Below are 12,065 nucleotides of genomic sequence, written 5' to 3'. Positions count from 1 at the left end.
TGTAAAGTGACAGTACTGTTGTGTTAGAAAAATGTGCTCTGGAGCAGTCTGAGAGAAGTATGGCTGCTAATGTGCACCTATGGTTCTTTCGACCACCACAATCACACAGTCAGATGCAAGTTTGGTGAAGTGTCTTCCAAGGCAAGACAATAGATCTGGAAATAATGGTTTATATTCTCGTTCTTCCACCTTAAGTTTTCAAAGGTATCTTATTTCATGTAACAAAGCAAAACTAAAATCCAAAGCATATTTTCTTTTTAAAAGAAGTTGATTTGTTAAAAGATAAAAACACATTTATTCAAACAATCAGTTTTCTGTGTGTTCTTGATTAACCGTTCATAACGACAAACAAATTCAGCCTTTCAACAACAGTCTTTAAACAACTACTTTTATTTATGAAAAAAGTAATTTTAGGTTGCAATTTAATTTTATAATTTGCAGTCAAAAGCTGGGTGGTGTTGAATTTTTAAGCAACACTGCCACCTACTGTTGTCCAGGGAAACAACATAAATTGAACAAGGGTTAAATATTGTTGCAACTTGTATCAAAACCTATGGATTTAATATTTTTTCACAGTCTCTGTCTATGGCTCTGAAAGCTCCAGCACAACATTCATTTTTAATATTGAGCTCCAATCCTTTAAAGGGGCACTATGCAACTTTACTGTTTTGTCTCCGTAGATGTTGTAGCTTTGCCTGGTGCCTTTGCCATAGTGCTAGTGTTCCACAATACACTTACGGAAAGTGTCAGGTGATGCAACCACGCCACGTTACAGGTCATATCTGTGGAGAGGCGACCCCGACCATAGTAAGAATGAGTGTATTTCAAGGTTAATTTAGCAATTAAAACATTTATAACTGAATGAATCCAGATTTTTTTTTAAATAAGTCTAATGCTATAGTATAGAACAATCCAGACTACTATGGATAAGTTGCATAGTACAGCTTTAAATTTAAAACACAATGGATTGAGACTGCTTTTCAATTAGTTTAAGGCAACTTGGCATCAGAAAACATTTGTACATTTGACTAAGTGGAATCCAATTTTCCATAGAGTGAACAAAGACATTCATTTACATCACAGATATCGCATTGTTCTGCTGATAGAAGAAGCCTTAAGTGTATGCGAGCTTCCCAACATCGGACATCAAATCTTTATGAGAATTTACCAGAAGAGGACAGACATCCAATCACTGTAGTTGATTTTAAAAGTACAATTGATCCGATTATATTTTGTCAATGTCATGAGTATACATGTGATTTTTTTTTTTTTTTTTTTTTAACTGGTGGCTTCTTTTACTTTCTCTTCAAGATGTTGTCTAGTTTTGTAATGGATGTCTGGTAAGTTTCTCAGTTTTTCAGCAGCCTAGAACAAAAAAATAAATATCAATTAGCATAAGCTTGTACAAACAAACCTGGAAACTGATTAAAAGTCTACACATTATCTGTTTATTATTCACTTGGATATTCATTTTCTTTCTTATAAATAGTAAATGGTCTAGGGTAGTGTAGGATAGGATTATTTGGTAATCAATTTATCTGGCAGATTATTTACTGATTAAGTTTCTAGGTGTCTATGCCTTTGCAATAATGTACCCCCCGCTCTTAAAAATACTTGATTTGAAGATAATTAAACCATCTTAAAAATGCATTATTTTTAATTAATGTAAAACATATACATGTCAATTAATTGATCTGTACCACCATTAACCGATAAACTTAACCCAAAGCAGTACCAGTGCATTTGTAAACAGAATCACCCAGCTATGTTTACAGCAGCTTTTACACTTTCTCTCCCTTTAATTAATGTCTCAGTATTGGCTATCTGTTCATCCAATACCCAGGTGTTATTGATCCAAACTGTGCAAAACAGTACCACCTGCAATATATTTATCATTTTAACCATAAATCAGCTTGAGTTTATAACAGTGTGCAGTGGACCTGCTCTGGCGTGAGATCTCTCTGCTCCAGGGCTAGCATCTCATAGCCCACCATGAACTTCTTGACAGTGGCAGAGCGCAGCAGTGGAGGGTAGTAATGTGCATGCAGCTGCCAGTGAGAGGAGTCTTCTGTCAGATGGGGGCCCGTCGGAGCTCCTGCGTAAAACAGGAAGAAGTTATGGAACCTTTCTGTGAAGATGACATACAGCTTTCTATTGTCAGTTAGTGGTGTAATATTATTGTAAATATGATTTGGTAGTACGATTGGATTCAATACAGTTCAATTTTATTATTATAGCACATTTAAAGTACAACTTAAGCTGCCCAAAGTGCTTCACACAGAAGTAAAAAAAATAGATACACAGAAAATATGACACAAGGGCAAAGAGCAATAAAACAATAAAACACCAAGATATAATATCGACCTAGAATTAAATGCCAGGGAGAAGAGGTGGGTTTTTAGTCTCATCTTAAATTTAGCTACAGACGGCGAGGATCTGACAGGCAGTAGGCACTGCCACAGAAAAGGCTCTGTCACGTCTGGTCTTGAGCCTGGCTTTGGGTACAGCCAGCAGGAGTTGGTCAGCTGACCTCAGGGCTCTGGGTAGAGTACAGGGCTGCAGTAACTTACTCAAATATAGAGGACCCATCGAATGCAGACATTTAAATACAATCAATAACATAAATCAATATACAGGATAAATTTGATGGTGGCATTCTGGTGGCTTAGTGCTTCTAACTCCTATCAATAAGATTCCAGTTTCAATTCTCAGAATCAGGGCTTAGCTTTCTGTGCGGAGTGTGCATGTTTCTAAGTACCCTTACAACTAAAAACAGGTGTCATCTGCAAATAGTTTGTCAGATGTAAGTGGCAAGAGTGGGCAAAAGGCTAAAATGTACAGTTGTCCCTCGCTATAACCCAGTTCATCTTTTGCGGCAATTTTCACCTTTAGTGCGATTTTACATGCTTTTTTACACTGTATGAATGTGCTTTGTGTTCTGTGTCCTGATTGGCTAAGGAACTGTAGACCATTGTCATTTCAATCTCCTCCGTGCCGTGTCTAGTAGAGAATGCACTGAGCTTGCCAAATTTACATAAATGTTTGATCGACACTACAGGGGAGCGACACCAGGACAAAGAGGCAGTCAGAGGAACTGTGAAATATGCGTGAGTTACTATTAATTAATTAATTAAACAAGAGAGAAATGTGAGAAAATGTTAATGCCTGTCAGAGAAAAGTGTATAAAGTGTGTGGTGAGGGGTTTTACAGCCTTCAAACATATAGAATAATTATCAAAATAATAATTTTATAAAAAATAAAGCTGACTACTTTGCGGATTTCATCTATTGCTAGTTATTTTCAGAATGCAACCCCTGCGATAAAAGAGGGGCCACTGTCTATCAGATTTTTAGAGACCGAATCATCAGTTACAATTCTTGTACAATCAGCTTCTGAGAGTTCACACTTCACTGTGATTGGTCAGCCTGCCCTCCTCTGTGTGAGTGATAGGTGGATTTAACCAATCGGATGAGTGGATGTAGAAAATTATCTGTGTTAGACCAGAGAGCTGCATTACAATAAAAATGACGGAATCACAATTTGATGCTTTCACCAAAACGCAAATTGTCACAAGAATAAGATCCCAAATGTATAGTTATATCACCAAGCCCTAATCTGTGGGGCATTTCTGGTTATATACATTCAAAGGTAAAGTATGTAACATTTGAAGTTACATAATCAGCATTCCTGTATCAAATGAAGCATCATTTTTATCACAATACAAATTCTACAGCCAGATAAGTCTTGAGTTGATCTGAAAAAAACACACACACTTTCAGGAGCTGGTGATCAATACAAGCATTGACTTTCAACAAAAAGGGTGAGAGTGACTAACTGAAAAACTGTAACTGGTATGTTATTTGAGAGGGACTAGTCAAGTTAAACTGCACCAATCAACTCAATCCTTATGGTCAGATTGAGTTAAAACAAAGCTCAGATTGAAGTCTAATTTGAGTAACACACTTCAGACAGAGCCGTGCTTCTAGGTAGCTTCACCCCCATAAGGAACGTTGAGGACATCAGCTGTAAATTAAACCATCACATCCCTAACACCACACTCCTATAGATTTGATATAATTCCATCCAATACCCAGCGATTGTAAACAGTTATTTGCACAGACAGCAAACAGCCTCCTCTCTTTACCCATCACAATGTGTTACTTAATTACACCAGTGCGGATGGGCCCTACAGGGCGTTGCTACCACAAGCCTGTTCCCTCTGATTTAAGAGCACATTTAACATTTAAACGCCTTCTATCTGGGAGTCGTTTTCATTCTACTACAAGGTAATGAGGTGATTAGGGATTGTAGCGCGTGCCCGGACAAATCACTTTTAAAAAACACAAAGGAGGAAGAAAAGATCCCGAGGGGCGTATTATTCACAATTGGAGCTGTTCTAGAGGATAGGCGTTCTGACAATGCAGGCAGGCGAGAGAGAGAGGGTGGAAAGTCGACTTAAAGGGAAGTAATGGATGATGCACATATACAAGTATGAAGAAGACATAATGGAGATGTAAAGGGAAAAGATAGGCTTAAATGGGGCAATTAGTGAGACTTGGTTTGTATGGAGAAGATACAAATTGTACTACAATTAGTCTGAAATAATGTTACTTAAGTAGAAGGTAAACAGAGGCGGCTAAATGATTACTAGACAATAAGTTAATAAGTAGTCTATCTGGTGAAATACTACTAAAAAAACTAACAAACAAACAAAAGAAAAACAGGATCTGACCATCACAGATCACTCATCAAGAATTCCAGTCCCTCATGTTGCACCTAGTAACTAAATGGGTGTAATAGCGGGGACCGTACCTCGTCCCCAGTTTTAATGCAGAAGTAACGGTGTGTCATGCCTAAATATCAAGTGAAGTGGAGCAAATTGCGGGCATGGTGTGGCTCCTGTGAAAATAAATATCAAAATAGTCCATTGAAAAACAACATGTTCATGCGCCGTCCGGATGCACAGCCCCTCGCTCGCTCCCTCTATCGCCTCAGCACTGCTCTACAGTTTGGTTTGATCTGACATGAGGCTGTTTACAGCTCTATCCTAAAGTGTGTCTTCTTACCCTGGCTGAAATCCTACTGTTGCAATGTCGAATTTCCTCACATCCTCGTACTCTTTTTGTCATCAACTCCATTTCGTTTTGTGACCAAATCATTCCCAGTGTGCTGCTTTGGTTAGTTTATTAAGTTAGTCACCAGTAGGTATGCTGCCATCAGAACTTTGTACAGTGGCTCAATCACATCAGCACATCAGCATTGCTCTGTTACAGACACCTGCACATCCTACTCTGCATGCTCAAGGTGCAGCACCTCCTTCTGTAAGTTCATAGGACAGCCCCATAACCTCCTATCGCAAAGGTGCCAATGCCAGAGCACCCACACAAATCTCTGTTCAAATCTCATTTTAAATCTATTTAACATGAGCTTACAAAGGAAATAGCTCTTCCTTCTCAGCTCTTACCAAAAAACACACAATACAAATGTCTGATAAGGCAACAAAAAAAGACAGTATTCAAACCTCTTTAGTTACTTACAGACAAAAACTATCCCAGCTTGTACGCTTTGTTGTTATTAGATGACAATATGATTTAATCTTGCTCTTGACTTTTCTTATAAACACTCGCACACACTACATAAAAAAACTAAACCTGGACTTGACCAAGACTGAACTAGGACTATAACAGGACCAAAGCAAGTCTACATCAGAACTAAACTGGGCTCAAACCAGGACAAAATCCAAACAATGAACACAAAGATCCTTCATTAGTTTTTGAAACAATCTTTACTGTATTTCTAGTTCACTTCCCCTCATCTCCACTCTGCTGTCTCTCCTAATTCTCTGCCTAGATTTTTTTTTTTATAACTTTCTCTCTCCCTTTATTCTCATGTAGTTTTATCTAAATCCTAACTTCCCCTGTGTTTATCAGCCTCCAACTTCCACACTAAACCATTTTTAAACAGCACACCATGCGCACAGATGGCGGGCCAACGGAAGGTGTGCCAGGCTTTTCTGTTCTAAGACTTTGTGAACGTCCCAAATTAGCTGATCTCTGAAGATGTCATTAGAGCGTGATTATGAAGTATGCTGCCGCTTGGTCCAGTGTACAGATGCCAAAACACAACTTCAATCAATCTTTCAGAGAGCGTTTTAGGGACGTTTATTTACAGGTAACTAAGGTTGGTGTTGTTTTTCTCTATTAAAATTATGGCTTTGAATGGATGCTAATAATCCAACTGTTATCCAACTGTTGGCCAGGTTCACAGGTAGATGTGTTTTAAAATGTAAAAAAGCTGGCGGAGTGTGAGGTGTAATGGTCTGTCCAACTATATTCATTATTTAGAGTCCGCCTCTCTGTTCACAGTGGGATCAGGACTCTAGGCTCAAATTTGGTCTTCCTTAAAGCTATTATATTTCACATTTTAGATGTGTTTTGAGCTTTCCAGGAGAAAATACCATTACTCACCATTGTCATTCATGCAATACCACTCAATTCTAAAATTCTAAAACTCCAGAGCCAGCTCCTGAGGAGAGCATACAGAGGTCTGCAGCTCCTATCCTCAGATCACCTTCTCCCGATAAAAGCCTAAAGGTCCAGGAGCCACCTTCTCCTCCCAAGGAGAACCTAGAGGACCAGGAGCCACCTAATCATCCCGAGGAGAGCCAGTTGACAACAGTGAAAGCTCGACTGGACGAGCAGGTCTGGGTCAATTAATCCCAAGAACTGAATGTGCAACATCACATTACTGCTTACATCTGTGAGGGAGAAACTCAACCTGAAGCAGGAACTTGCCACCCATGGAGTTTCAGAGATGAAAAAACAAAACAAAACAAAACAAAACTGAATGACCAGGCAAAGCTCAAAGACAGACTCTCCAAGATACCAAAAGTAAGCCTCATCAGATCATTAGATCACTGCTAACAAGGAGATCCGGCATCTCTACAACAACAATCTGTTTGGGATACTGTAAACTTGAAGCAGGAACTTGTTAGAGCCAACTGTGAAGTTTCAGCTGAAAAAAAAACCACCAACAACAAAAAAACAAAACAAAACTGAATGACCCAACCAAGCTCAAAGACATCACAAGAACTCTCCAAGATGACTGAATGTGAGCTACAAAGGTGAGCTACAACATCTGATCACTGCTAACAAGGAGATCTGGTATCTCTACAGTATATCTGTGAGGGATACTGGAAACCTAAAGCATGAACTTGCTGGTGCCTGCCATGAAGTTTCAGAGCTGAAACAAAAACTGAATGACCAGAGCAATACCAAAGAGCTACAAAAGACAGCACAGAGTGAAGTGCCTCTGGTGTTTGTCACTGTGCTTGAATGTGAACATGCCTTCACCATGAGGATGGAGAAGTATCAGGAGAGAGAAGGAGCCCCAACCAACAAACTGAACTACAACCGTCCAAGCAGTTCTGGATGCAACAGAGCAGGAAATCGGTAAAGAAAACTCAACATGAAGGAAGGACCAGAGGAGGGTCTCCTGTCACCACAAACAATAAAGCAGCTCCAAGCACTGCCCTTACCCTCAACAAATAAAAACCAAACTAAAAAGTGAGTGTTTTGAGTTTTTCCTATTTATTTAACAAAAAAATAATAATTTAAAAAGTATTTTTTTGTTCTTGTTTTATATGTCAGTTGAGTAGATCACTGGGAGTATGAGCAACCAAGAGAATATCCAAGCACTTGGAAGAGGATACTAGGATTTATTTCATATTAAAAAGGAGGTTAAATTAAACACACAAAAAGTGAATAGACTGTACAGTAGTTGAGCAGCTTGTAATTTGACTCAAAATACATATTTGAGTAAGGAAACAGTGACAAGTTGCATTCATTGTTCATGTTACATTATAGTATATTTCATTATATTATTATATCATTATTATATATAGTATTTTACCAATCTCCCCCAGGCCCTATTCGAACCCTTCTTATAATTAGCAAAACATGCTACAAAACTGTACACAGCAGTAGTTTCAAAGTCAAACTTAGAAAAACATGTTTGTTTTCACCAAGTATATAATTAAAGTATATAAATAAATAAACAATAAATGGTAACACTGGAATCTATGTGTTAGCAGTTAATACACCACAGAAGTAAAATATGGCCTCTTTAAACAACGAGGAGCAGTGCGTTGTTTTAATGCAACAACATGGAGTCAAGAACACCTTGACACTGAGAAAATAGAAAATAGAGTTAATCTGTAATTGTCAGAGGGCGGCGGACAATCAGCACCAGTGGGACAGCTCTCATTCACTACAGCGGGTGCTCAGTCGCTGAGGCAGACCTGGCAAAATGTGGACTCTTCAAGTTAACTGATAACTTGATAGCACAAAATATAGACTTTTAAGCTCCTTCTAAAAGAATAAAACTAACTTTCAATTTAATTGAAAGTATAGTACAAGAAATTTACCTGGGGGGACCTTAGGCTCACATCAGGCTTCAGAGATCCAAGATGTGATCAAATAAAAACAATGATAAGAGTCAGTTCATGGGTTCTGCAGTTTTGGGTGATTTTCATCTACATTTATAGGATCAAAAGCCTTACACAGAATGGTTTCCAAAGTTTATCTGCTTGGTGAGGTACATAAGGTTGGCAGCCATTGTGTGGGGCAGATGGATGATGCAATTAGGGAACATGAGAGTAGCTATGGCAACCCTGCAGAGACATAATTGTGTAACCAAAGTGTTGAAGTATTATGTAAAAATTCTACATAGACAGTTAAGCCAGATATTGATTTATTTGTTTTTTTTTTTATTTTTTATGTATAACTTAATTGGAAAACACTATAGATATCTTGATGGGTGAATCAGTATGTCTATTTCATAAGTCAATAGTAGCAGTAGATTTCGCCCAGTACAAATCCATAACCTCCAGACGATAGTGACATTCTCTGATCTGTGGACATCTCAGAGCATCCAGCCATCGTGACATCCCCTCCCCTGTACGTGTGTCACCCATCAGTCACCCATGGGTGCACCCGCTCACCTCGGTTCTCACCCACCAGACACGGCTCAGCAGTGCCATTTTCCTCACTGTCTGGACACATATCAGCCTCAAGTCAGCCTGATGGAAAACAGCTGTCCAAAAGGCACAATAACCTTGGGGAGGTGACCGCGATGTTTAACTGTTTTGTAACAAACTCAGATCTTAAGCTCTGAACTTTTCTGAATTTTGTTAAAATTTCAGGAAAAACTGCATTCCTAAATATAATGAAACATAGATCAAACTGAGTGAGGTGAAAATATGTTTGAATGACATTTGTTAGTGATAGGGAGGGGCAATATGGCAAAAATCCCCCACATATTGATCAGTCTCAGTTTTGGATTAGCTTTTTTTTTCTTTCTAAAAATGGTGCTCAGTATTTATTTCATGAATATTTCATGGATATTTACTTTTATATACTTTATTATACTTTTATGAGTACTTATTATTTTGTTTATTAATGCAGATTTCGTCATTTTGGAAAAGCATTATAAAGCATGAGTCTGGAATCTCTGCAAGGTCAGATGGGCATGATTGACAGGTGACCAATCAGGAACTCAAACAGGCCATTAGCATCAAAGCATCATTAGCTGCTTACGAGAAAAAAAAGGGGAAAAAAAGTCAGAGGGGACTAAAAAATATCGCAAATTTGTGTGGAATCAATAAACGATGACATTAAACTCTTAATCTGAGATGAGATACATTTGATTTTATTCAAAATGATGGGTGACCAATGAGTTCTGTTTCACATTTGTCACTGAGATGAAAGAATGTGATCGCATGGTTCTGTCTGAATCTGGCTTAAGGTGCGGCAGAGGGTGCGGTGACTAGACTGATATCCCTTTGTATAAAAAATAGATATAATTCTGAACATGCCAGGGACATACAGTGGGGCAAAAAAGTATTTAGTCAGCAACCAACCATGCAAGTTCTCCCACTTAAAAAGTCATTTTCATCATAGGTACACTTCAACTATAAGAGACAGAATGGGGGGAAAGAATCCAGGAAATCACATTGTAGGATTTTTAATGAATTAACTGGTAAATTCCTCTGTAAAATAATTATATGGTCACCTACAAACAAGCAAGATTTCTGACTCTCACAGACCTGTAACTTCTTCTTTAAGAGCCTCCCCTTGAACTCATTATCAGTATAAAAGACAAATGTCCACAACCTCAAACAGTCAGACTCCAAACTCCACTATGGCCAAGACCAAAGAGTTGTCAAAGGTCACCGGAAATAAAATTGTACTCCTGGACCAGGCTGGGAAGACTGCAATAGGTAAGCAGCTTGGTGTGAAGAAATCAACTGTGGGAGCAGTTATTAGAAAATGGAAGACATGCAAAACCACTGACAATCTCCCTAGATCTGGGGCTCCATGCAGGATCTCACCCCTAAAATGATCATCATTAGTAACACAGTACACCGCCAGGGGCTCAAATCCTGCAGTGCCAAACATGTCCCTCTGCTTAAGCCAGTACATGTCCAGGCCCGTCTGAAGTTTGCTAAAAAGCATTTGGATGATCCAGAAGAGGACTGGTAGAATGTCATATGGTCAGATGAAATCAAAATAGAACTTTCTGGTAAAATCTCAACTTGTCATGTTTGGAGGAGAAAGAATGCTGAGTTGGATCCAAAGAACACCACACCTACTGTGAAGCATGGAGGTGGAAACATCATGCTTTAGGGCTGCTTTCTGCAAAGGGACCAGGGCAACTGATCCGTGTCAAGGCAAGAATGAATGGGGCATGTATTGTTGTGAGTGAAAACCTCCTTCCATCAGTAAACCATCCCAAACACACCGCCCAGGCAATGAAGGAGTGGCTTTGTAAGAAGCATTTCAAGGTCCAGGAGTGGCCTAGCCAGTCTCCAGATCTCAACCCCATAGAAAATCTTTGGAGGGAGTTGAAAGTCCGTGTTGCCCAGCGTCCCAAAACATCACTGCTCTAGAGGAGATCTGCAGGAGGAATAGGCCAAACTATCAGCAACAGAATGTGAAAACCTTGTGGAGACTTACAGAAAACATTTGACCTCTGTCACTGCCAACAAAGGGTATATAACATAAGTATTAAGATGAACTTCTGTTATTGACCAAGTACTTATTTTCCACCGTAATTTGCAAATATATTCGCAGACATCAGACAATGTGATTTGCTGGATTATTTTTTTTTTTTTCTCATTTTGTCTCTAATAGTTGAAATGTAGCAATGATGAAAATTACAGACCTCTCTCATCTTTTTAAGTGGGAGAATTTGCACAATTGGTGGCTGACTAAATACTTTCTTGCTCCAGAGTAAAAAAGGTATTTCTTAGAGACTAGTTACAAAACAGCATAAATGCGTTATACTTCTCATGCTGCCAATAATAAGGACTGTTAATGTCGTAACGGTGCGGATAGGACCAAAGGATGCAGACCAGAGCAGTTTTAACAGTGTTTATTTACAGCGGTGAAAATGCAGTCTTTAAACAGGTCACAAGAGCAGGTACAGGAACCGGGGAGCGGGAGACGGGTCAGGCGGGTGCGGTGCAGGTAGAGGCGGGCAGGACAGGACCAGGACGGGGATAGAAGCAGGTGCGGTACCAGGGCAGGCGGATCAGACGAAGACCAGAGCGGGGAGCGGGTGACAAACCAGAGACCAGGACCGGACAGGAGACGAGACGAGCAGGAGACGAGACGAGCAGGAGACGAGACGAGCAGGAGACGAGACGAGCAGGAGACAAGACGAGCTGGAAGCGATACCGGGACTGGAACGTGGCGGCAGGAGCTGGGCGAGTAGAGGCAGGAATCTGGAGGGTGCATAAATCCAAATGAGCATTTGCCGGAAAGTACCATATAACAAAGCTTAGCAAGAAACATTCACGTTTTACACGCGGACGGTCTGGCACCGAGTGTAGACTGCCAAGCCTTCTTGTACTCAGCAGCAGGTGGTGGTGATTAGGCTGATGCACCCCAGGTGTGCACGGGAGGAGTCAGGCACTCCACCCAGCTCCAGACACACAGGTAGGGGAGGGGGAGAGAGCACGGGAGGACAGGGAAAACTGACATCATGACAGTACCCCCCCCCTA

At 39.8% G+C, this 12,065-nt stretch overlaps 1 protein-coding gene across 1 annotated transcript in view; it reads right to left on the bottom strand.

Moving 5' to 3' along the window:
- Positions 1–443: 443 nt before the first annotated feature.
- galt (galactose-1-phosphate uridylyltransferase) overlaps positions 444–12,065 on the bottom strand; it is a 51,355-nt gene continuing 39,733 nt past the window's right edge. The window contains exons 10-11 of the mRNA XM_033976320.2: positions 1,941–2,095; positions 444–1,365 (exon numbers count right to left, since the gene is read on the bottom strand). Coding sequence (XP_033832211.1) covers positions 1,279–1,365; positions 1,941–2,095 — 242 coding nt within the window. The 3' untranslated portion in view covers positions 444–1,278. The remainder of the gene's footprint in view (positions 1,366–1,940; positions 2,096–12,065) is intronic.

Source organism: Periophthalmus magnuspinnatus, chromosome 12 (genome assembly GCF_009829125.3).
Source record: "Periophthalmus magnuspinnatus isolate fPerMag1 chromosome 12, fPerMag1.2.pri, whole genome shotgun sequence".
Taxonomy (NCBI): domain Eukaryota; kingdom Metazoa; phylum Chordata; class Actinopteri; order Gobiiformes; family Gobiidae; genus Periophthalmus; species Periophthalmus magnuspinnatus.
The sequence above is the reverse complement of the archived record's forward strand: the minus strand, read 5'-3'. Positions and strand labels throughout refer to the sequence as shown.